At 40.0% G+C, this 26156-nt stretch overlaps 1 protein-coding gene across 1 annotated transcript in view; it reads left to right on the top strand.

The window, feature by feature from the left end:
* The window catches only part of LOC114663796 (ATP-binding cassette sub-family A member 13-like), a 488511-nt gene that overhangs the window by 418137 nt on the left and 44218 nt on the right, over positions 1–26156 (top strand). Inside the window, exons 40-42 of the mRNA XM_028817717.2 lie at positions 3864–3967; positions 19697–19789; positions 21859–21964. Coding sequence (XP_028673550.2) covers positions 3864–3967; positions 19697–19789; positions 21859–21964 — 303 coding nt within the window. The remainder of the gene's footprint in view (positions 1–3863; positions 3968–19696; positions 19790–21858; positions 21965–26156) is intronic.

The following is a 26156-nucleotide window of genomic DNA, read 5'->3' on the forward strand; positions in this document are numbered from 1 at the left end:
AGGAAGACAACTGAGAGACTGCTACTTCAGAAACTCCACCATTGATTCTCCATCTGCTATTGTCCTTAACCTGGGTGCATGACCGCCAACAGAACTGGGGAAAAGTGTGGCAGATCGAGTTGCCGCTGACCCTAGGTGAGAAATGTGAGGCAAAGCCAACAACAAGAGTGCACAGGCAATGGGTAAGGCAGATCACAGAGGCATTACAGAGCAGATCAAGACTGAAATCATGACCTGGAATGGTGGTTGCAGTGACAATGAAGAAAGGAGAAAAGTCAAGAGACCAGTACATCTGCAGCTTCACACAAGGGGGTTTGTCTGTTCACATGTAATGGACAGATACACATAAGTGCAGTATTTGACATCCCTGGTGCAACATTTGACAGCACAGCACTGAACATCCCCGCTATGCCACCTGACAGCAGAGTGCACAAAACCCCTCCTGATGTGTCTGTTACCGAACATTCTATTCTGTCATTTAGAACAGTCAGTGTGCAGTTGCCAAGAGAGTAAGTGGTCAGTGGGGACAGCGACTTTGAAGGGAGAGCTATGCAATGACAACTGACAAGTTACATGAGCCTGGAGGTGAGTCACCAACAGTGTGAGCTGGCATTCCATCATGTAAATAAGCAGCTTCAGCACCTAAAATGGCAAGCCTGCCAAAGTCACAAATTAATTCTAACTAGTGCAGCCCTTTTAAGAGCAGTGAGCTAACAAAAATAGCGATGTAAAATTGCAAAACTCCATTGCCACTCAATGCAAACATGCACCGGTGCAGCGCTAAAATAATATACTGATATATGGGTCTTTGAAAAAATGAATCTATCATCTATCATTTTGTATCAACTTTCTGGCTCATTTATAAAATATCAGTGTAAAACTAAAGGCTAAAATGTTTGCAAGTTTTTAAATGCTTTTTGAGGTCTTTTTAAGTGTTATGTATCTAACCATCTCTTCATGGGACTGTTCCTTTGTCTTCCTGTTTAGATGAGGAACAGACAACAAAAAAGTCAAATAGGAATGGGAGAAAAGAACAACTAACACTCTGTAGGGTCAGCATTATTTACATGCCGTCAACAACATCTTGATGATGACATAGACATGCAGCACATCTTTTGTGGTTGTTATTACACATAAAATATAAGTTCAAATCTAGTTATTTGCAAGCATAATCATCCTGACAGCTACCGTCTTTTTCCGAAATTAAGACATCCCCCGAAAATAAGCCCTATCGAGATTTTCGGAACTTTTTGTAATATAAGCCCTCCCCCGAAAATAAGCCCTAGTTAAAATAATGTGAAAAAAAGAATTCGTTAAAAAATGCTGTTGATTTATTAAGTATGTTTAGCTTCCCTAATACTCGTATTTCAGAGAAATGTTTGAAATAAAATATTCCGAGAAATTCATTGTTTACCTCTACAGTTCGTTTCAAATTAATTCTTGGAATTTATCTTAAAAATACAACATAAGGCAGCATGAATACATAAATATCCGCTCTGCTCTGCTGTGCTGTGTTGTACTGCGTCGCGCGTATCGCAGAGTATGGTCGAATGAGGTGGGGAGGGGGTGGAGGGGGGCATGCATATGCGGAATGCGACGGAACGCGTCGTTGGCGCACACTATAAATAATTGTTCGTTAAGGCAGCAGTCTACATTGAGCGACAGTGCAGATACAGTGTTTGTTCATTTCAGTCTTGTAAGTCTGATTATTTCCTCATACGTAATTTTATTTTTTATAAAGTGAATAATTTTTAACCGCAGTTAAAATGAGTACAAAACGAAAGAGCTATTCCGTCGAGTACAAAAAGGGAATTGTGGAAGACTCCAGGGGTGTAAATCTTGATTTATGACGATGTTCCAGAAGAAGATGACATGACTGTAATTGAATCAATTTTAATTTCTGTATTCTGTGTAAAATAAATAAATATTAAATAAAAATATATAAATATACTTTTATTTTTGTCCTCCCCCGAAAATAAGCCCTAGTGCGTATTTTGGACCAAAAAAGAAAGTAAGACAGTGTCTTATTTTCGGAAAAAGACGGTAGTTGTATGTGTTAATGATGAAGAAGGGGCCTGAGTTGCCTTGAAAGCTTGCATATTGTAATCTTTTAAGTTAGCCAATAAAAGGTGTCATTTTGCTTGACTTCTAACTACATGCATGCAAACGATGATAAGCAACATTTTCTGGAAAACCCTGAAAAAGGGGACTGAATGTGAGAATGACAAAACCAACAGCTTACACAACAAACCAGCTATGTTTTATTTTTTGCCGGAATTGATTGATATATTGCTGACAACTGTGATCTGGACTTAGCCTTGTTGGAATTAGGGAATTTGAAATGATGCACGTTGTTGTCTAAACAGTATGTTTCTCTTTACAAGTGGTATGACTGCTATTCACCAATGTTTGACAGACATTGCTTTCCTTTACCTAAGGCCAGAAGTCAGAGTGTTACTTACTCTTCCTTTATTAATAGATGCAATATTTCTGCCTACATCTATCTATCGATCATGTATTATATAATAAGGGAGATGTGCAGAGCTATAGTAACTACAGGGAGATAAAATTGATGAGCCACAGCATGAAGTTATGAGAAAGAGTAGTGGAAGCGAGGTTAGAAGTGAGGTGATAATTAGTGAGCAGCAGTATGGTTTCATGCCAAGAAAGAGCACCACAGATGCAATGTTTGCTCTAAGGATGTTGATGGAGTAGCTTAGAGAAGGCCAGAAGGAGTTGCATTGCGTCTTTGTGGACCTGGAGAAAGCATATGACAGGGTGCCTCGAGAAGAGCTGTGGTATTGTATGAGGAAGTCGGGAGTGGCAGAGAAGTACATAAGAGTTGTACAGGATATGTATGGGGGAAGTGTGACAGTGGTGAGGTCTGCGGTAGGAGTGACGGATGCATTCAAGGTGGGGGATTCTCTCTGAGCTCTTTCTTATTTGCAATGGTGATGGACAGGTTGACAGACAAGATTAGACAGGAGTTCCCATGGACTATGATGTTTGCTGATGACATTGTGATCTGTAGCGATAGTAGTGAGCAGGTTGAGGAGACCCTGGAGGGGTGGAGATATGCTCTAGTGAGGAGAGGAATGAAGGTCAGTAGGAACAAGACAGAATACATGTGTGTAAATGAGAGGGAGGTCAGTGGAATGGTGAGGAAGCAAGGAGTAGAGTTGGTGAAGGTGGATGAGTTTAAATACTTGGGATCAACAGTACATAGTAACGGGGATTGTAGAAGAGAGGTGAAAAAGAGAGTCCAGGCAGGGTGGAATGGATGGAGAAGAGTGTCAGGAGTGATTTGTGACAGACGGGTATCAGCAAGAGTGAAAGGGAAGGTCTACAGGACGGTAGTGAGACCAGCTATGTTATATGGGTTGGGGATGGTGAAACTGACCAGAAAGCAGGAGACAGAGCTGGAGGTAACAGAGTTAAAGATTCTAAGATTTGCACTGGGTGTGATGAGGATGGACAGGATTAGAAATGAGGACATTAGAGGGTCAGCTCAAGTTGGATGTTAAACGTAGAGCTGCCAGGCAAGAGAAAAAGAGGAAGGCCTAAGAGAAGGTTTATGGATGTGGTGAGAGAGGACATGCAGGGGATGGGTGTAACAGAATAAGATGCAGAGGACAGAAAGATACGGAAAAAAGATGATCTGCTGTGGCAACCCCTAACGGGAGCATCTGAAAGAAGAAGAATCTATCTATCTATCTATCTATCTATCTATCTATCTATCTATCTATCTATCTATCTATCTATCTATCTATCTATCTATCTATCTATCTATCTATCTATCTATCTATCTATCTATCTATCTATCTATCTATCTATCATGGGTGCATTAAAATTTGTTTCCATAGGATGAACCCAGCTCAGGAATGGATCCTGTATCAAAACGTCATCTCTGGAAGACAGTGAGTGAAGAGGTGCAGAGTGGCTGTGCAGCTGTTCTAACATCCCACAGGTACTGTAATTTGCATTAAGAACAAAGCAATTCATTAAGAAATATTTCATTTAAGGTCGTTATTTCTGTGACTCCATCTATAACTAGCACAGTGGTAGCTTTTAGAGCAGAGAACATTGTGCCAACAGCTGTAACATGTTACAGGGTTATTACTTGTAAATACAGTATACGAAAAGTCGATTATTAGTAAGAGCTGCCTAGTCAAAAATTAACGTGCGCACACTTTTCCATTCTTAGTCAGTCATCAAGATGGCAAGTTTTTTTTTTTTTTTTTTTTCGTCCGCCAGCTTTGGAACAGGTTGGATTGATACATAAATGGAAATTAAATATCTTACACAATGTGAAAATTATGCTGCATAATCAGTCAGTTTATTATAAAATAAATATACTCCTTAATACACTTCTACTCAATAATTTTATATATAATGATAGCATGATGCACTGCACTGCTACCTCACAACAATGTGAATGGAGTTAAATTTCTGTGGAATCTGCATGCTCTCCCGTGTGGGTTCCCTCCAGGTGCTCTGGTTTCCTCCCATAATACAAACACATGCAGGTTAGGTGGGCTTGCGATGCTAAATTGGCCCCTGATATATGTGTGTGTACAGCCTGTGATAGCCTGACATCAGGTCCAGGGATTGTTCCTGCCTTGTGCCCAGTGCTTGCTGGGATAGACTTCAGCTTCCCCACGACCTCCTCAGAATAAGTGTTTAGAAAATGAATGAATGGATTGATGAAGAATACATTTTCACCTGTATGCAATAATTTGGACAATGTAATATTTTAAATTATATGATCTTAAAAGGAATGTACCATACAACATTAGAAAATATTCTAATATGCACAGGCCATTCAACCCAATAAAGCTCATCGATTCTATCCTCATATTGCTTTTCCAACAGCCATTTTTATGCTGGCTGATAACGATGGATTGAGAATTAGCTTGCTTCCTAATTAGGTAAAAGCCTATAGCACCTGATCTTTTCTTATATTCTGTTACTTGCTATTTAGGTATCAAAAATATATATAGCAGTTAGCTCTGGCTGTATGCACATGTAGAATGAAGTACAGACTTGCAATCCCTTAGAACCTCATTTGTTCGTGGTTCAAAATGTAATTAGAGAGGGAAGGTAGAAAGGGTCTAAGATGCAAGATTTGGTTTTAACTAAATAAAAAACAAACCTTTTCTTTCAAATGAAGGACAAGTCTGAATCATTGCTGAACAATAGTTTGCTGTTTTAGGTGATCGGCGAACACTCCAACCAATGAAGAAACACTCCTGTCATAATAGTGGCTCGACCCAAAGTAATGAGACACTGCATTAGAGTTCCCACCATTTTTAAAACCTCATTTTCCGAGACATTCCCTAGACAGTTTACAGGCAAATTCGTGAAAACCATTTTTGTGCAGTTATATATATCCATCCATCCATTTTCCAACCCGCTGAATCCTAACACAGGGTCACGGGGATCTGCTGGAGCCAATCCCAGCCAACACAGGGCACAAGGCAGGAACCAATCCTGGGCAGGGTGCCAACCCACCACAGGACACACACAAACACACCCACACACCAAGCACACACTAGGGCCAATTTAGAATCGCCAATCCACCTAACCTGCATGTCTTTGGACTGTGGGAGGAAACCGGAGCGCCCGGAGGAAACCCACGCAGACATGGGGAGAACATGCAAACTCCACGCAGGGAGGACCCGGGAAGCGAACCCGGGTCTCCTAACTGCGAGGCAGCAGCGCTACCACTGCGCCACCATGCCGCCCCAGTTATATATATCATCTACACATTTGCTAAACCTGCTTATCAAGAGCAGGGCCATAACAAAGCTGGAGGTTATTCCAGCAAGTATTGGGCACAAGGCAGGACAGGGCAGGGTAAAAACACACAAACACAGGCACACACGCACAAACCAATTTAATATCACCAGTCTGCATTACCTGCCTCCAAAGACTTGCAAACTACATGCCGGGAGCAACAAGGATGCAATTCCTAGTCTGGGTGCTGTGAGACAGCAGCGCCTCCACATTGCCACCCATTATTATAAAACAAATATAAAAGCAACACTTTTTCAAATATTATTTACAGCATATTGCAAGATATAATGCATTTTTAGAAGTTTGGATGGACGGCATGCCAAACTATCTGTCAGAATGGGTTCCAGTCCCTTACCTGGCCAGGAGGCCATTGAAATGATTCGGCAAATAAAAGGGCAAGATGTGTCCTGCCCTTTCCAGAAGACTAATAAAGCATTTACAGGTGGGCATAGTCAGTCTTCCCAGCTGGGAAGTCAGTAGGATGGAAACACAGGTGGAGACAACCTCACAGGTCTACTTACTCCCTCAACACTCTAGATGGCAGCCTGTGGTAAAGTGAGGTCCATGGCTGTTTGACATTTTAAATTAATAATCGCCACACTCTTGGCTTAAGGAGGGGGTGTGGTAGTGTGGCCGGAGCAGTTTCCGGGCATGATATGGGCACAGGCGTTTCCGCACTGAAGTGCACAGGTGCATGGTCACCCGTGTCCATAATTGATACTGGGACCTGCTAATCGCCACACTTGTGCCACGTCCCCATTATAAATAGGAGAAGCTTGAGTGCGGAAGGGAAAAAAAGAAAGAAAGAGAGCGGAGGTAAATGGGAAGAAGAGGAAAGGTGGAGAAGTGAAGAGCCAGTGTGGGAGCGAGCGAACGAGAGAGCAGGCTCGCTGATAAATGCAGACAGCTGGGAGGAGAGCCCCTCAGGAGTGTTAGGCCGACACTTGGTAGGGGCAGCAGGAAGTGGTCGCTCCAACTGAGCCATCTCAGGAGCTGGAGTGTCTCAGAAGGTGCTTGGCTTGCCGTATATGACAGGGAAGTCAGGGAGGTTTGGGAGCGTGAGCCCCAGCGTGAGTGCCCTGGTCACTGGGGAACCCGAGTTTTGGTCTGACAGATCAGTTGTATGGAGCCAGGGGACAGAAGTGCTACTGGACCAGCAGGAGAAGGTCAGCTGCAGGTATGGCAACTCCCCTGTTGCAAAGCGTGTATGTGAGAAGCAGGGGAGCCACCAGCAAAAGGAAGAAGGTTTTTAACCTTGTTTCAAAGGAATTATATTTTGTAGTTTTAACCTCCACTTTTATCACCCTGTTTTTATGGATTATTTATTTATTGAAACATTTTTGGAAGCACTACATTTTGAACACTGTTTTGGTTTTGTTTGTTGTTTTAAAAAAAACACTTACACCTTTTGCGTCATCCCCTTGCTCAGTTTGATTTGTCCCTATTTGCCCGTTCATCTGGTTACATTACCGATGGTGTTGGCTTGGACTGGATCCCAAAAGGGAAGTGGGAGCATGGAGCAGGACCCGCACCGTCACCCAGCCTGCCTAGGTGACACTACCTGTGCAGACTCCCGCAAGGCATGCTGGGAACTGCAGTCCCATAGGGCAGCCTTGTTGGGTTCTGTGGGTGCCACCACAGGGTGCAGTAGAGATACGTGATCCCTACTTTATGGAACTTCTGTTTGACCTGGAAGTGCTTCGCAGGTCTAAGATAAAAGTAGTCACATCCGGACAAGCTGGTGTCAGGTGTGGAGGAGTGAATGAGATGCAAGAATTGGATTTGTGATTGTGTTTACTAAAGAAATCTTTTATAAGGTAATTTATCATAATAAACCTTGTATTAGCCCCTGGGACTTGTGTCTGTGTGGTCGTGTCTGAGTTTGTGGTGCTGCAACCCCCCCACTGGTCACAAAGTATATATTCCCATTCTAATTAAATATGCAACAGTATATTTCTTTCCCTAATGAATATGAGTTAAATCATTCTCTGAGAATAAATATCTGTATTATTTCTAACTCATTAATTAACAATGAGAGACACCTACTTATCCTAACAAGGGTCACATTCATTAATGATAATTTGTGTAGCTGGGAAAACAAAGACTCAGATTCCTGTGTTCAGGTCCATGTAGCTGATGGATGATTAGTTTTAGCATCTAAAGGAAACACTAAACTGGCTTCTTTATTTCTCCCATCTCTTACAATTTGGGAAAAGGTTCCCGAGAGCTGCACTTGTGTTTTTTATAGCTGAAAACCACTTTAACTGAGTTTTCAAATGCAGCGATGAAGAGGACACTTACAATAAGTGATTTAGATCTGGAAGGATGTGATGCAATATTCTGTAAAGCCATTACTAAACTGCTCAGCTGAATGCTTGGGAAAAAGAGACTTTTAAGGGTAATTTATATGGCATATGCAGTGCTGCCATCTCACAGTACTTGCACTCTGATTTTTATTTTTTATTTTTTTGCTTGTGTGCCTTTCATTTGGAATTTCCACATTCTTACTGTGTTTGAATGAGCTTCTGCAAAGGCTGGGAGTCAGTGAAGAGGGAATTATTTTTTTTTGTTTGTTTTACTTTGTATGTTCGCTTCTGTTTGATTGAGAATACTACATATTATAGATTTGTAAAATAATAGGATCATTGTTAAACCCTGTGGAAGTGTGACCAGTGCATAACTGAAAACCACATTAAGCCATAATAAATAGGTATTACAGCCATTCTTATTCCAACATTCTAAGAAAGCACCTCACCACAACAGGCTCTAATAAATTCATGGCAGTTTAGTACATTTTTCAATTGTGAAAGTATGAGTATGAGTGTCAAAATCTTGTACAGTAGTAATAATGAGGCGGCACTCTCATTTGAAATAACGTCATCAATAGTATGGCCAGATTTCAAAGCATTATTGTTATTGTTATGGGACTACCAAAATGAGACACAAAATGCCTAAAAAGGGGGACAGAGGCGTTTTGTATTCAGACCGACAATGTTATAGTGCTTGTTGTATATACAGTACTGTAAGAACCTGGGCATCCAAAGTCAAAACCCAGCGTGCTGCCAGCAGATTTATTTGTGACCAAACTATGGTGTTCAACACGTTGTTATACTCCTGAATGTAGAATACTTACACTAGCTACACATTTACTACTTGCCATTTTATCATTCTGGTTGTTTTGCATTCAGATTGCAGTATTTTTGTTGTACATTTGCTTCAGCTTTTCTTTTTGGCTTTGCAATGACTGTTTTACTTTTTCCATTAATGTTAGTTCCTGCCTCTTTGCTTATACACTGTTGGTTGTTACAGACTCACATCTTTGCTTTTCAGGAGGTACTCTAGTATTGTTGGTTTGTTTATATGTGGATTTTAGTCTATTTTGGATTTTTTATTCATGAAATTAGACATCTTTATTGATACATACACTGAAAGAGCACAGTGAAATTCTTGTGTCACTGCTGTGTTTCAGGGATGTATGTGCAAAATACGATGATGATTTATCTTCCTATATAATACGCTACTGTGACTCTCTGTTACTCTGTCCAGGATTTTAAATCACCTGTAGCTTGCAAACTGTTTGACCCAGTCACCTGAAATTTGGTACACATATACTATGCGACATTTACTATCCGCTTTCAGGGTGATGATTTTTATTACTCTTTTTAATTTAATTTTATTTTATTGTAGAATCAACTCTCGGCAGCAGGGCGCTGTGCGGCGCATGCGTATGGGCGCCGTTCTTATCTCTACCACCTTCACCATCACTTCTCCTACCTCTTCATATCTTAAATTATTCTTGAGGCAGATTGAATGCTTAAGTGCCAGGTTAAGTGAAAAATGAAGAAAAACGTACAAAGTAATTGAAGCACAAAAAGTGACTTAATCAGTTTTAACATAAAAAGATGGCCGACGAAAGAAGAGAGGAAGCGGGCCGCTAGGGTGGAGAAAAGAAGAGCTGCTCAGGAAACAGTAAGCGCATCAACCTCTGAGCAAACGAATGCTAAACGTACAGAGAAAGAGGATGAAAACTAGGAATGCTCAAGTCAAGTGTATTCACTGCACATTATCGTGCAGTACGCTGTTACTAGTAAATAAATAAATACAGTAAATACTTAAGTGTCACAGAAGATAAATAAAAGCAATAAATAAATAAAAGTAGCAGAAGTATCACTTGAAGTACATAGTGCAAAACAGAACTGTACAGACATATAGATTGTGTTAAACAGCAGGAAAAAGATGGCAGTACTCACAGATAGGACTTTATTTTCATTTTTTTCCCCCAGGGGTAAATTTGGCTTTTTTAAAGACACTCAACAAATAAATAGATAGATAGACACACACACACTATAGTCTGAACACACACCAGAATGACTAAAAAGAAAGAAAATTAAATGAAAGATTAGCTTCTGACTTGGAAGTCACAGTGAGGCCTTATGCAGGTGTACTTCTGTTGGTATAAAGGAGCCCCACTAGCGTTTCTTGAAACACTTCTGCTGAAAGTCCTCGGTGTTAATGTCTCATTTAGAGAATGTGCAGCATTGTTCATACTGGCATTCAGTTTTGTTTTAATTTGCTTCTTTGCTGCCAACTCCTCGGGGTTGAACGTGCATCCTGTAATTGAGCCTGCCCTTTTAATTTTCCTGTTGAATCGGTCGGACTCTCTTGAAGTAATGTTACCTGCCCAGTATACCACAGCATAAAAAATTGCACTGGCCATCACAGAGTTGTAGAAGAAGGATGTCACTCTCCACATTAAATGAATGCAGTTTCTTAAGAAAAAAGAACCTGCTCTGCTCTTTCTTCTATAGTTCCTCTGTGTTACGAGACCAGTCCAACCTGTCCTTGAAGTGAACTCCCAAGTACTTTTTGGAGGCACCATCTCTACATCCACTTCCTGAATAGTGACCGGACATGGAGGCTCTTTGGTGCAGCAAACGTCATAAAACAGTTCCTTGGTTTTGTTGATGTTAAGGTGCAGACATTTCTTTCTGCGCTATGAAACAAAGTTCTCCACCTGACTCCTATACTCTGTTTCATCCCCTTACCAATACACCCCATAACAGAATCATTGTGACAAACATCAAGTCTGAGTCGCGAGGCTCAAAATGAGCAAAAAAGTTATCCAACTCATTTAGGAGTAACGCAGAGGTGTCTGTGAACACAGCTGGCAAGGTTTTGTAGGCCATGATCGCATGTATACCTTGCCACAGTTGACATGGACTGCTGCTGCCAAAATAAGTTTCCAACCTGCTTCCATACTGTATTGCTTTGATCGCCCTGCATAGCTCATACCTGAATGTCTTGTAGCATTCGGTGTTATTTGAATTAAAAACAGCAGTCCGCTCCCTAAGGCCTCCCACAGGTGAACAGCACCATTCATTTAAAGCTTCTGGTTAGGGTGGGAGCATACAGTACAGGTAGGCACACACAGGTCCTTACAGAACCTGACATAATCCATCACGGAGTCAGCATATTTGTCCATATTCCTTGGAAGAATTCTTTAAAGGCAGACCAGCCAGTCAAATGAAAACAGTCCTGTGGTTTTTCCAGCACTGTACTTCCTTCACCTCCGGCTTAGCACATTACAGTACCTGTTTGTAAGTAGTTAGTAGAAGTACTGATGTCAAAGTGTGGGTGCAGAGCATGTAGGCATCTTTAATTTTGGTGTAGCAGTGATCAAGTGTCCAATCACCCCTGGTGGGGCAAGTGACATGGTGGTTGAACTTTAGAAGGACATTCTTGAGGCAACAATGGCTGAAGTCTCCTGTAATGATGGAGATGACTTCTGGGCCATGGCTCTCTTGTATAAAATGACAAATGAGGATTCCATTTGTTACTATTTTCATGTTTTGATTTTAAATTTATAATTACATTGTAAGCCTTCTTATTGACTCCTATTGTATAACAGCCTGCAATTGTAAGTGAGGAACTAATAAGACTTCAGTACCGTGTTCAGAGCTGGAGATGTTAGAAAGGCTGACCAGCACAAAAGTCATTGAGGTTCTAGACCCCTTTCCACTCTTTTAAAAAATTGTGAAATTTTACAAAGAAGAAGTACATTTCTTCAACTTAGAGGGAAAATAAGGAGACAGGTGTTACAGCAAACAAATATGAAATGCAAGTAAACCCTTAATGGTATCCTTCAATAAGGGCACGCACAAAAAGGCGAGCTTCAAAAGGGCGACCTCAATTGGGCGCGGCAAATAAAGGCGCGCGTAAATAAAGGCGAGCTTCAAAAGGGCGACCTCAACTGGGCGCAGCGAATAAAGGCAAACGCAACTATGTGCAATGCCACATAGATATTTTATTATTATCTATCTATTATTATCTAAATTATCTACGAACGCCTTTATTCGCTGCGCTCAATTGAGGTCACCCTTTTGAAGCTTGCCTTTATTTATGCGCGCCTTTATTCACCGCGCCCAATTCAGGTCACCCTTTTGAAGCTCGCCTTTTTGTGCGTGCCCTTATTGTATAGAACCACCCTTAATAGCCATAAATAACCCATAAAACAAATTCAAAGTTAGTGATTATAATTTTATTCTTAAAAAATGTTCTATGAATCTCAAAACATACACTAGGTTTCTAGAATTGCTTATCTCAAACATAAACATGTAAAATTAAATATAAAACTTCCTTAGAAATGTTACTGTTATAAACCTGTTTCTCTTTTAAATATTGACATCAGGGTTTTAGCAAAAGCACTTGCTGTTGAAAAACAATACTGCCTTGGTATTTCAAAAGTCCTTACCTGGCTATCAGTATCAGAATACTTAGTTCTGTTATCTATGGATTAAAAAAAGGAGTTAAATGTATTCCAAAATGAGACAACTTACTAAAAAAAGGAAACAAAAACAATACATATGCTTAATCCCACTGGACCACATGCGTTCTTTTTTGAATATTAAGAGCCAGTAACCAAGCACTGGAAAAAATTGCCATCAGAAATGAAAGCAGGGTTTGTTACTTGTGAAGACAAAGGACACAAAAATATTAATTATTGTAAAAGAACAAGACCTCATAGTCAAGGAAAGCAGGAAGGCATTGCTTAAGAAACAAGAGTGAGCACTAAATTTTACAAAACAAAATGGTGATGTTGGTTAGCAGAGACCAGATCCAAGGTACTCTGCTAGGGGAAGAACCAGCAAACTAATCTTATACTAAAGCAGCTACCATGAGTCTGATTTATTGAGCTGCATAAACCTAATTGCTGTTGCCATGAGAACCAGTAGGCAGACTGGAACTGATTTTAGGTGGGACTGGCTAGCTGTGAAGACAAATCGTAAAAACATATCATGTATTTTATCTGTCATTGAAAGATCCAGGATTTAATTTGTGGCATGGTATCAAAGCGTTATTCTTTGAACTGACTCTCTGAGAAATGCAAATTTGCAGTGGATTCAGAAAGGATTCAGGCCCCTTCACTTTCTGCACACTTTTATTGTATTGAATTTTTATTTTTAGATGGAAAAAATTGCTATTTTGTGCCCATTAATCTACACTCAATAACCAATAATGATGATGTGAAATGTTTGTAAATTTATTCAAAATCAAAAACTGAAGTCTGTTATTTATGTAAATATTTGGACTCTTTGCTGTGGCACTCCTAATTGTGGCCAAGTGAATCCTGTTTGCTTAAATTACCTTGAGATGTGTCAAGAACACCAGTAGCAAATTTAATTGATAGGACATTGTTTAGAAAGACAAACACCTGTGTATATGAGGTCACACAATACACACTGCATGTCAGGACAAAAAGAGAACCATGAAGTCCAGGACCTCTATGACAACATCTGCAATCAAATTGTGGAGAGGCATAGATCAGGGCAAGGGTATACAACCATTTCAAAGGCTTTGAGTGTTGCCAGGAGTACACCGGCCTGAATAATTGTGAAGTAGAAGATGCCTGGAACCATCAGGACTCATTTTAGAGTTGGCCAAACTGAGTAACTGGGCAAGAAGGGCCTTAGTCAGGGAGGTGACCAAGAACTCAATGGTCACTCTGAGCTTAAGAAGTCCTCCACAGAGATAGCAGAACCTGTCAGAAGGACAATCATCTCAGCAGCTCTCCATCAATCAGGCGTTTATGGTAGAGTGGCTAGACAGAAGCCATTTTAAGCAACAGGCATATAACCACCTGCTTGGTCTCTCAAGGCATTAAAAAAAGATTCTCTTGTCTGACAGAACTCTGAGCACTAGGTTTGGTTAAGACCAGGCGCTGCTCATCACCTGCCTTATACCATTCCTATGTTTAACATGGTGCTGGTAGCATCATGCTATTGGGATGCTTATTAGAAGTATGGGCAAGGAGATCGGTCAGAACTGAGGGAAGGATGAATGCAAAGAGGTCTTTGATGAAGACCTGTTCCAGCATTTACACAACCTCAGGTTGGGATGATGGTTAACCTTTCAACATGAAAATGACCTGAAGTATCCAGCCATGACAATGCTGGAGTGGCTTTAGGACAAGTCTCTGACTGTCCTGGAGTGGCCCAGCCAAAGCATAGACACTCAACCCCATAAGAATATGCCTGAGGAGAAGACATGAAGTTGTAATTGCTGCCAAAGAGCTTCCAAAAAGCACTGAACTAGGGAGTCTGAATACTTTTGTGAATGAGAGTTTTCAGTATTTGATTTTTAATAAATTTGCAAACCTTTCTGAAAAGATGTTTTCACTTTGTCATTATGAGTTATTGAGTACAGATTGATGGGCAAAAATGGAAAACGTATCTATTTAAAATAAATCTACAACACAATAATGTCTGAAGCATCTCAATACTTCTTGAATCCACTGTATAATGTGCAGATACCGTAAGATTGTTTTTAGTGTAATGTAAATACTGGGTATGTATTTGTTCACTCTGTGCTTAAAGATTGATTCTTGCATAATTCCTGTCCCTTCTAAAACTCCTCTTTAATCTGCTTCTAAGATGTTGCTATTAAACACCTCTACAGGTAAAGAAATATCTCTAAAGCATATCAGTGCATACAAAATAATTCACCATTACACTCAAAAAGAGTCCTGAGATGAGGCTCCAACATTTCTGCTCATAGACATAGAATGAACAGTAATCTCTTCCTCAGTCTGTGCCAGACATGAAGCAATGCAGATTTAAATTGTATTTACCTATTCAAGCTTAGACTAACATTTACCCATCTTTTGACATAATTTGAGAGAAAGGCAACCAGGCAGCAGTTTCTCTTCCTAACACCTTTATGGCTTTACTATCTGCTACCGATCTGTTTAATGTAGCTGATTTTTTTTAAATTATAAGCTTGCCTCCTAAGATGATCATCACACTGAACAACTTCAAGTTGGACAGTGACTCAAACAAGCCATACTTAATGACTGCAGTTGCTGGATCTTGTTATCTAAATGATGTCAAATTAAATGGGTAGGAATTGCAGGGGATGAGAGATTACATAAATACCTTATAGCTTCTCAGAACAGTTTCAGACTTGCAAAGCATTGCAAGCTTCTTGCTTTTTAAAAGCCAATTAACATGCTGCTGACTGTGAAAATTTCCAAATCTGGTGAGTTCAATTGCTATCCTTTAACTTTTTTCCATTCCGCCGTAGTATGACAAAAATGAAATATCATACAGACAGGCCTCTGCGCAATCCAAACCACCTGATTTCCTTCTTTCCTTGAGGGCAAATTGTATGCACTGTGCATCTAGATGAGCAACCATTGACTGTTAGTCTGGAATGTAAAAAAGGAGTAATCTAACATATAGGTGCATAAATATGTTGTATGTCTTTATTTGTAAAATTAGCTTTATACTTGCATAATGTTTAAAGAGAAAGGAAGCTGGAGACACCATTTTTTTCTAACCCCAGAGTTTTATTAATAAGAGAAGAACTACCAGGGCCAGTTTTATGACTTAATCGCATTGTTTATTTGTTTGTTTGGAACTACAGAAAATGCGGGACTGGTGTATCCAGCAGGAGGTGCATGCTCCCTGGGAAGAGGTTCATTAGAGATTGCAGCCATTACTAAACCTATACAATATATATATATATATATATATATATATATATATATATATATATATATATATATATATGATCTACATACTGTCAAATAAACGAACCACACACCGTGGCACAATGTAAGAGGCTTCGCCACTGACGTTCGAGGTTCGATTCCCGAGAGGGGGTGCAGTGAGTGTGTACGCCTGATGAGCCCAGAATTAGGGCGAAACACGTGTCGCGTACTCTTTGCATTATTTGACAGTAAAACTTTGCAACATTCTATGATCTGCTTCTCGCAACTAAAGAAGGCACCGTGGCGGATATTTGCCGATTTGCAGACCAACCACAAGCGTTACCTGGTAGGTAACCACCTATACAATCAGATTGTGATTCAGACTATGAATGCCATGAATGTAATTGCCCCAATCTGCATACTGTCAAATAAACGAACCACACAGCATGGCGCAACGTAAGAGGCTTCGCCGCTGACGTTCGAGGTTCGATTCCTGAGAGGGGGTGCAGTGAGTGTGTACGCCTGATGAGCCCAGAACTAGGGCGAAACATGTGTCGCATACTCTTTGCATTATTTGACAGTAAAACTTTGCAACATTCTATGATCTGCTTCTTGCAACTGAAGAGGGCATCGTGGCGGATGTTTGCCTACTTGCAGACCAACCACAAGCGTTACCTGGTAGGTAACCACCCATACAATCAGATTGTGATTCAGACTACGAATGACATGAATATGTACTGTATACTGTATATATATATATATATATATATATATATATATATATATATATATATATATATATATATATATATATATATTGTGACAGTTTTCGGACCTCTCGACCCCTTGAACCCTCTGACCACTCTTCATATACCAGGTAAAAGTCCAATAAGTATTTATTCGGACAATATTAAAATGCACAAAGCACCTACACTCCACAATACTCATATAATAACTATAATCAATAATAAACAATCAATACACTAATCACAATCCTCCACACTCCCAGACCCGCTGCCACCCTTCGACCCAGCTCAGCTCCACGCTCTGGTGTTTCACAGTCCTTTTTATAGTCCTTGACCTGAAAGTGTTTCACCCTCTCTGTCCATGTGACTAGGAACACTTCCGGGTCAGATAAAAATCCTTTCTTCTTCACCCCAGAAGCACGTCATTCCTCCTGTCCATGTGACTTGAATGTACTTACGGGGCATAGGGCAAATAATCCTTGCTCCTCTCTGCAGCGTCCCCTAGCAGCCCCCACAGCATCCAGCAGGGTTCAGGATAAAAATTGCATTGTCCAGCATTCCCTGCTGGCATTCGGGGCACCTTCATGCTGCAGAAAGGGCTCCACCTGGTGGCCTGGTGGCCGGCCACATGTCACAATATATATATATATATATATATATATATATATATATATATATATATATATATATATATATATATGTATAAACTGCTCAAAAAAAATAAAGGAACACTTTGAAAACACATCAGATCTCAATGGGAAAAAAAATCCTGCAGGTTAGGGACGAAAGGATGCTACATCGTATGATGGAAATGAAAATTATCAAGCTAAGAGGGCTGAATTCAAAGATACCCCGAAAATCAAAGTGAAAAAATGATGCAGCAGGCTAGTCCATTTTGCAGAAATTTCATTGCAGAAACTCCAAATCGTACTCAGTAGCTTGTATGGCCCCCACGTGCTTGTATGCATGCCTGACAACGTCGGTGGGGGGGGGGCATGTTCCTAATAAGACGATGGATGGTGTCCTGAGGGATCTCCTCCCGGATCTGGACCAGGGCATCACTGAGCTCCTGGACAGTCTGAGGTGCAACTTGGCAGCATCGGATGGACCGAAACTTAATGTCCCATAGGTGTTCTATTGGATTTAGGTCAGGCGAGCATGGTGGCCAGTCAATAGTATCAATTACTTCATCCTCCAGGAACTGCCTGCATACTCTTACCACATGAGGCCGGGCATTGACGCACACAAGGAGGAACCCATGACCCACTGCACCAGCATAGGGTTTGACAATGGGTTCAAGGATTTCATCCCAATACCTAATGGCAGTCAAGGTTGCGTTGTCTAGCCTGTAGAGGTCTGTACATCCTTCCATGGATAAGCCTCCCCAGACCATCACTGACCCACCACCAAAGTGGTCATGCTGAATGATGTTACAGGCAGCATGACGTTCTCCACATTCATTATAAATAAAATTATGTGTATGGGTAAACCTCACAGATCATAGCGGCACACGAAAAGCCTTTGCCTACAGTGAGTTAAGTTTGTCTGAGCTGTTTCATTAGTGAATGCGACTCCCCCACACTGCAAAGTAGCTGAACTGGGGAGAGGGATGTGTCTAAGCCATTTTATTGGTAGGTCAGGGGCATCAGAGTAGAATAAGAGAGACACTTGCAAAGTCTCGCTCTCCGCCACTTTCCAGCCTGAAGAAAGCAGACTAGAAATGAGCTGACCAGAAAGAATAATGTGTAACTACAAGTTTAAGTGCCACCTGAAACTATAAATCTAACATTATTGGGCTGTATTGTTTTGTAACCAACACTGCTTAAAATCTGCTTCCTTATAACTGGTGCATATTACCTAAAATACACCATTAAAAGTGTAGCTCTTACTCCTGCCTGTTCTTTTACACTGTCTATGCGACTGTTGGTATGGATGTAAAAGGGAAATGGGAAGGGAGTGCTGAACTACAGTACTTGACAGTGTGGTAAGAGTATGGGATTTAAGTCATTCTGGTAAAGGGTACATAATAAAAAGTATAAAAGAGGAAAACAGAGGGTAACCTAGATCTCTATCACGACAAAACAACTGTCAACTATCACACACAAAAGGGCAATTTAAGATGTTGTGAGTGTGCCACCGGGGCTGTCTAAAACGGAGTAAGATTATGTTAATGAAGACTATGATTAAGGGCGGCACGGTGGCGCAGTGGTAGTGCTGCTGCCTCGCAGTTAGGAGACCCGGGTTCGCTTCCCGGGTCCTCCCTGCGTGGAGTTTGCATGTTCTCCCCGTGTCTGCGTGGGTTTCCTCCGGGCGCTCCGGTTTCCTCCCACAGTCCAAAGACATGCAGGTTAGGTGGATTGGCGATTCTAAATTGGCCCTAGTGTGTGCTTGGTGTGTGGGTGTGTTTGTGTGTGTCCTGCGGTGGGTTGGCACCCTGCCTGGGATTGGTTCCTGCCCTGTGTTGGCTGGGATTGGCTCCAGCAGACCCCCGTGACCCTGTGTTCGGATTCAGCGGGTTGGAAAATGGATGGATGGAAGACTATGATTAAAAATTGCTAGACAAGTCGTGTAGTGTAGCACAGGCCTAATTCTCCTTTACTTCAAAGAATCCTGCACCACCCTTTGTGTTAGATTATTTGAACCTGGGAAACTGGAGTGCGTGACTGCTGGGTAAAAAGTATCTCAAAAAGAAAACTATAATTAAACTATTATAAGATGAGTATACATAATTCAACTGTAACTGCAATACTGCAATGCATTTTTTAAAAATGAATTAAAGCTATTTTAAAAAAAACCTAAACCGATGATTCCAGTTTCTAAATTTTAAGCACTGGAAGGTCAAGTGACCTGTTTTTGGCCATTGAGTATTAAATTGTTACTGTTTTAATAGATACCATACTACACTGCATAATAAGTGTGAATATTTTTTCAAAAACGGGTTAATGGAGGGCTTAAGAGTAATGAGATTGTAGGTAAGAATTGTAATGTTTTTAAAACAAATACTATATGTTTTATATAATTCAACTATAGCTTACAGAAGCCTGTTAGCTCACATTATTGTTGATTATAATTCCCTTTTTATATTCTTTTTTCCAATGTTTTAACTACCGTACATATCTGTGGTGTACCTACTTGAAGCTAATGTCTGAATGTCTTCTTCCTGCAGCATGGAAGAATGTGAGGCTCTCTGCACAAGGCTTGCTATCATGGTTAATGGACATTTCAAGTGCTTTGGCTCCCCACAGCACATCAAAAACAGGTGGGTGGATGAAACCCTTTCAGTAGCCTATAGAGACCTGTACAAGGAGTATTGAAAGTCCGCTATTTTACATATTACTGATAGACACAAGTTCAGCTCAGTTCAGCGTATGCTTGTATAGCAAGCATTCTTGAGTGTAAGCTCAGAGCACTTAAACATATTAACAATTAAAATATGATGAACACAGTTTCTACATTAATACAAAATATATTTACATAAGCACACGAGTTAAACACAACATAAAACAGAAATGAATCTCTGTGATTAACATTAAAAATTGAAATATACATTTATTAAACATGTTAAATACAGTATAAGAATGCGCCCACAAATGTCTACAATTTTACTGCCAATATGCCAAGATATACAAGTAGTCCTTCTATTCCCTCACCCCAAGGGACAAAAGAGATTTAAGCATGCTGTCTGTTAACTAAATATTTTATTTTGTCGTGTTGTGTGTTCAGTTGCAGTATATCCATGGATATTTCTAATCTCCCACTTTATAAACTGAAAGAACAGCGAGATTCTGAAAATTCAGAAAGAAACAAACAAAGCATGTTGGCATTAAGCCATCATTTTTTGCTGTGTTGATTGCTTAAATGCTAAGATGTTTTTAAATCATCGGCGGTTAAGGCTGATAAGAAAACTCTGGAGCTTGTAAGAATAACTCCATTTCTTTGTCCTAATGGGCTGCTTTCCATCTCTTCTTTAAACCTTGTTCATACTGTACATCATCTTCTCAGGGTCAGGACCCTGTCTCTGGGTGTACCTTTTATGTTCCAAACCTGCAGCTGCAACCCTTGTATAAACCTATTGTGCCTATAAAAAGTATTGGACATTTTCACTTTTTATTGTTATATAACACAGACAGCGGATTTATTATTTATTTTTTATTATTATCTTTTTTTACCCAGATCAACAGAAACAGACTCTTGAATATTCGTCAAAAGGAAACAGACCTTGGCAAAGTGATCCAATTTAATAACAAATATAAAACACTAAATAATCGATCGCATAAATATTTACCCCCTTCCAGTCACTATTTTGCAGATGCACCTTTGGCAGTACTTACAGCCTTGGGTCTGTATTAGTTTTGCACGTCTTGACGCTGCCATCTTTCCCAGTTGTTCTTTACTAAACTACTCAAGCTCTATCAGTTTGCATGGGGATTGTGAGTGAGCAGCCTTTTTCAAGTCTCTCCAAACTCTTTGGCAGCTTTGATTAAGCTTTGGATTCTGTCTTGGCCACTTTAAGACATTATCATTGTTGTTATTAAGTCATTCCCATGTAGGTTTGACTTTATGCTTGGGGTTTCTTGTAAATGGCATCAAGTTTACCTGCAGGATTTCCCAGGACTTTGCTGTATGCATTTTACCATCCACTCTCACAAGCCCTCCAAAGCCTGCTGCAGAGAAACATCCCCACAGCATGATGCTGCCATCACTGTGCTTCACATAAGGCATGGCGTGTTTTCATAATTTGGCTTATGACAGACATGCTGTTGTATCTGATTGGCCATAAAGCTCAATTTTTGACTCCTACTCTTTCCATTTCTTAATGGTTTGTTTAACTGGACTCCAGGGGATATTCAGTGACTTAGAAATGTTCTTGTCTCCATCCCCTGACTTGTGCTTTTCAATCATCTTTTCATAGAGTTGCTTGGAGGGTTCTTGTGCCTTCATCATGTAGGTTAGGCCACCTCATGGACTCCTCACCCCAGACAGGGGATCATCACTGAACTAATTGTGTGACTTCTAAAAGCAACTGGCCAAACAAGTGATGCTGTAGGTGTGTCAAATCAAAGGAGTGCATACTTACACAATCCATTTATTGCATTTTATATCTATATCAACAGCACTTAAAACTACAAGTTTCCATTTCACAAGAGTCACTGCAAACAGAAAAAGTTTTTACAAAGATTCTTTCTTTAATTGTGCGTTTTTTTTTTTTTTTATTTCAATTAATATTTACACTTGAGATAGGTGTTGCTGGTAGGATCCACTAGGGTATTAGTATTAGATATAATAAACTAACAGCTTTCCCTTTTCTTTCTTTCTTTTTTTTGCTAGATTTGGGGGTTATTATTCTGTAAATGTATGGCTCAGTCGAGAATCAAATGACCAGAATTCAGTTTCCCAGTTTTTGTCTTCTCACTTTGCTGGTACATACTTGAAGGTAAGATAAATTGGTCTTCTTGTGGACGGCTAAAAAAAAAAGGTACTTTTATGAATGAAAATAACCAACTCAATGTACGATGTTAGTAACAAGTAGATGGACATGCCATGGCAATACAGTGACTAGTGCTCAAAACACTTGGGCCCATGGATCCCAGTTTCTCAGCTGGTGTACATATATGTGGAGCTGACATAATGTGGTTTTATTGTAAAGATTTTGGGTTCCTCCAGTAGTCCCATGACTGTCTATTAAGCGCATTTGTGGATGTTAAGCTGCCATCACAGATACAATAAAATACAAGGTCGAAAGATATTACAAACTACAAGAAGTTTAAACACTGCAAGAGACGTTGTGAACATAGTATAGCATGTTCCAGTTAAGTCAATACACTGATTGTCTGACACTGAACAGACTTCAAACCTCAGCTACTGACTTACAAAACCCTAGTGTATTTGTCTAAAATTTAAACTTAATGTGAGAAATGTTATAAAAAATGTCCTTACTTAGCAAAACAAATAAACTTTGTTTAAATCCCTGCTTGCTCCCTGTGTCTGTGTTTCTTGGCCTATGCAGGTGATTACAATAATAATGAATTTAGAGTTTCATTTCATCTTCTTTTTGTTTTATATCAAGCACAGCAGACATTTTAACAGTTTAACTTAGAGCAAAACATATGTCTCTATTCGACTCACTTCCATGTACACCATTTAACATTTTGGCTTAACTGGCTTAGACAGGCTAGATCGGATGTCTTACGCCAGCTGTCGAAGAGGCTTCTTGTCACCCAGGCTATTGATTTTATTCTTATTGTGCTTGTGTGCATTCCAATAATCACTCTGCTTGAAAGCTGTATAAACTGAAGCCTCAGTGGACATCTTACTAAAGAAGTGACTGCATTCTGGCCTGACTAAAGCTTCTTTGCATCTTTCAACACTTCAGCAAGTATAAAATGGGCATTTATTAAAAAAAAAAAAAAAAAACACCTACACGAAATTTAATTTGCAAACATGTGGAATTGCTAACTGTCTTGAGAATGGATTTTTACAGGTTTGCCTTGTACATTTTTGGATAAATTCTTTCATTCTTCTCAGAATTTGTTATGAAATTCTTCTTATGGATTAATCTATATACTATATATGCAAGATAGAATCAAAAAGTAAAGGTGACCTACCCTTTAAATCCTATAAATAACTATAAGCAGATGAATATAACAAGTTCTGTCACTTCTCTACATAGTATACCTGCATGTTGATGCACTTCATGTATTATTTCTGTAACTTTTTCCTTACTTATGAGAAAAAGCTTTTCAGCTGCTCCCAAATCCAGGTCTTCACCAGGGGCCTCATGTATAACGCCGTGCGTAGAACTCACACTATAACATGGCGTAAGCACAAAAGCGGGATTGTGCGTACGCACAGAAAAATCCAGATGCAGGAATCTGGGCGCACGCATACTTTCACGTTCTTCCACTACATAAATCCCGATCAGCGTGAAAAGTAACGCACGTGCACGCGCCTTCTGTCCCGCCCCAACTCCTCCCAGAATTACGCCTTTTTGAATATGCAAATCAATATAAATAGCCTTCTGTGAAAAGACAATGGGAAAAGCACAGGGGAAAATATAAGAATTTCAGCGAATACCAAGTGGAGGCAAAGGAAAAACGTACTATTTGTTGGTTTTAACAGTGGTATAATCAACAAAAGGAAGTTGATCGAGTGACAGAGTGCCGGAAAAACTCGAAAGATCAAATTCACAAAGTCGCACAGTGCCCGAAATAAAAAAGAAATCACATATCAAAGTCGCTGTGAAAAGGCGAGTCGTAGCCCACCGTCTGAGTGTCATATGAAAGCTTATTAGGGTACAAACAAAAAACATAGGCACACAGTGGGAAAAAAGCACGAAATGTCAACTTTAATCTCGAAATTTCCACTTTAATCACTTTGTTTATTTTGCCATTAAAGTAGAACATCATAAACTTAATCTTAAAATCGTTTATTTTACTAGTTTCTCAAGTAGCATGTTAAATGCTTTGTTCTGTGTTTGATCTTCTATGTGCTCTGGGCACAGAATGCATTACATTCGACATATTACAGCTCTCTGAATAATTAAAATACTGAGATGTATACGTGATATCATTTTCATGATGATAGGAATGAAAGCATGTTATTAAATATGGGAACACGGTGACGCAGTGATTGTTCATATCTCACGCAAGAGGCTTGCTGCACCATGTGCGACCTTCGATGAAATAATTTATTACAGAAGTACTGTCTCTTTCAAACCTTCAATTCCTGTCCATACTTTTCTTTCTCCAATCGCCACACAATCAGCTCTGTAATAGACGTTAAGCCATTTGTAAGCTTAGAACGCCGATTCTTCAAAACTTTTAAGGAACATTGAAATATCTTCGTAGTACATGTTTAATTATTCTATTCGTCTATCCTTCCAGTGTCGCGTCAGCACCAGCAAGAATACAGCGCAAGGCAGGAGCTATCCTTGAACCAGCTATACGCTGCGGCACAGTGTCCTCACATGTTTATTTATTAACAATACAGATTATTTAAATGAAGTTAAAGTTTTATCTGTATACTGTAAGCAACCTATTTTGCTGCATTTCATCTTAAAAATGATATTGTCATCATACGCGCTTTATAAAGTAGCGCAGGTTGTGCAATATTATAACTGTAGTGCAAGTTTACAGTGAGGTGATTGAGTGCGTTTATAGTTCTTGGGATGAAACTGTTTCTGAAACGCAAGGTCCGTACAGGAAAGGCTTTGACACTTTTTGCCGTGGTTGAGGTAGTGTGTACTTGAAACTGTATACCGATAATTCTCTTTCCGATCATCTGCTGCTGTGATTCACACTCAGATACAGTGATATAAATACTCCGAGTGGTGCAGTGAGAGTAATATGGAAAAAGATGATCCGCAGTGGCAACCCTTAACGGGAACAGCAAAAAGAAGAACAAGAAGCAGTGAGCGTAACAACGCTAAAGCAGTTATGGTATTTGGAATACTATGGCTATTCCCTGGCCCATTATATTGCAGCAGGTTAATTACAATCAGATGCATTACACTAATAAACAATATGCAGTTAATTTCAGTGTATTTATAAAGCCGCGTCAGGAATGTGGAGCTAAGAAAGAAAGGATGAGCACACAGGAACAGTAGTTTGACCATTCTGTGGACCATTATATTGTTACAGGTTAATTACAATCAGATGCATTAAATTTATGAACGATATGCGGTTAATTTCAGTGTATTTGACAAAGCCGCCGCCGTGGATGTGGATCTAAGAAAGAGTAACCACATAGGAACAGTAGCACTGCTTTGACGCTGGGTGCCGCCAGTCTGCAAAACCGAGCGGAGAAATTGTGTACGCCAAGGTATGAGTTACCGTGGAAATGTGCGTGGCTTTACGCCAAGTTTAGGTTTTATACATCGCGATTTGAGCGTGGAAAGGTTCGTACGCAACATTTCTGTGCGTACGCACCGTTTATACATGAGGCCCCAGGTCTTAACCTTATCATCAGAGGTGAACCTTGTGGGAGATCAGCCTTGGCACAGACAGACACCGTGACACAAGTCCCAAAACTCACGCGTTTATTTTGCTCCTTGTCTCTACAGAATCACACAATACACAAACCCACAATAAACTCTGTCCTTTACTTTGTTTTTTCTCTATTGTTATTCTTCTGCGCCACCACCACCTAATTAAAGCACTGTGATATCCCTACATTGATGGATTAAAGACCAGAAGTCCATGTGACTGTCATCATCAAGTCCTTCCATGAGAACCCTGAATACAATGAGGACTGATTGAGGTCATTTATGTTAGGTAGAATGCCTAGAGGGAGCTGGGTGGTCTCATGGCCTGGAACCCCTGCAGATTTTATTTTTTCTCCAGCCATTTGGAGTTTTTTTGTTTTTTCTGTCCTCCCTGGCCATCGGACCTTACTTTTATTCTATGTTAATTAGTGTTCTCTTATTTTAATTCTTATTTTGTCTTTTTTTTCTCTTTCTTCATCATGTAAAGCACTTTGAGCAACATTATTTGTATGAAAATGTGCTATATAAATAAATGTTGTTGTTGTTCTGCTGCCTTCACTCCACTCCTTTCCTCGCCTCGCAAGCTCTGTCCTCTGCCTCCCGACTCCGGCTCCCCGAATGAAGCGGCCCCTTTTATGTTGCA

The sequence above is a fragment of the Erpetoichthys calabaricus genome, chromosome 13 (assembly GCF_900747795.2).
Source record: "Erpetoichthys calabaricus chromosome 13, fErpCal1.3, whole genome shotgun sequence".
Lineage (NCBI taxonomy): Eukaryota > Metazoa > Chordata > Cladistia > Polypteriformes > Polypteridae > Erpetoichthys > Erpetoichthys calabaricus.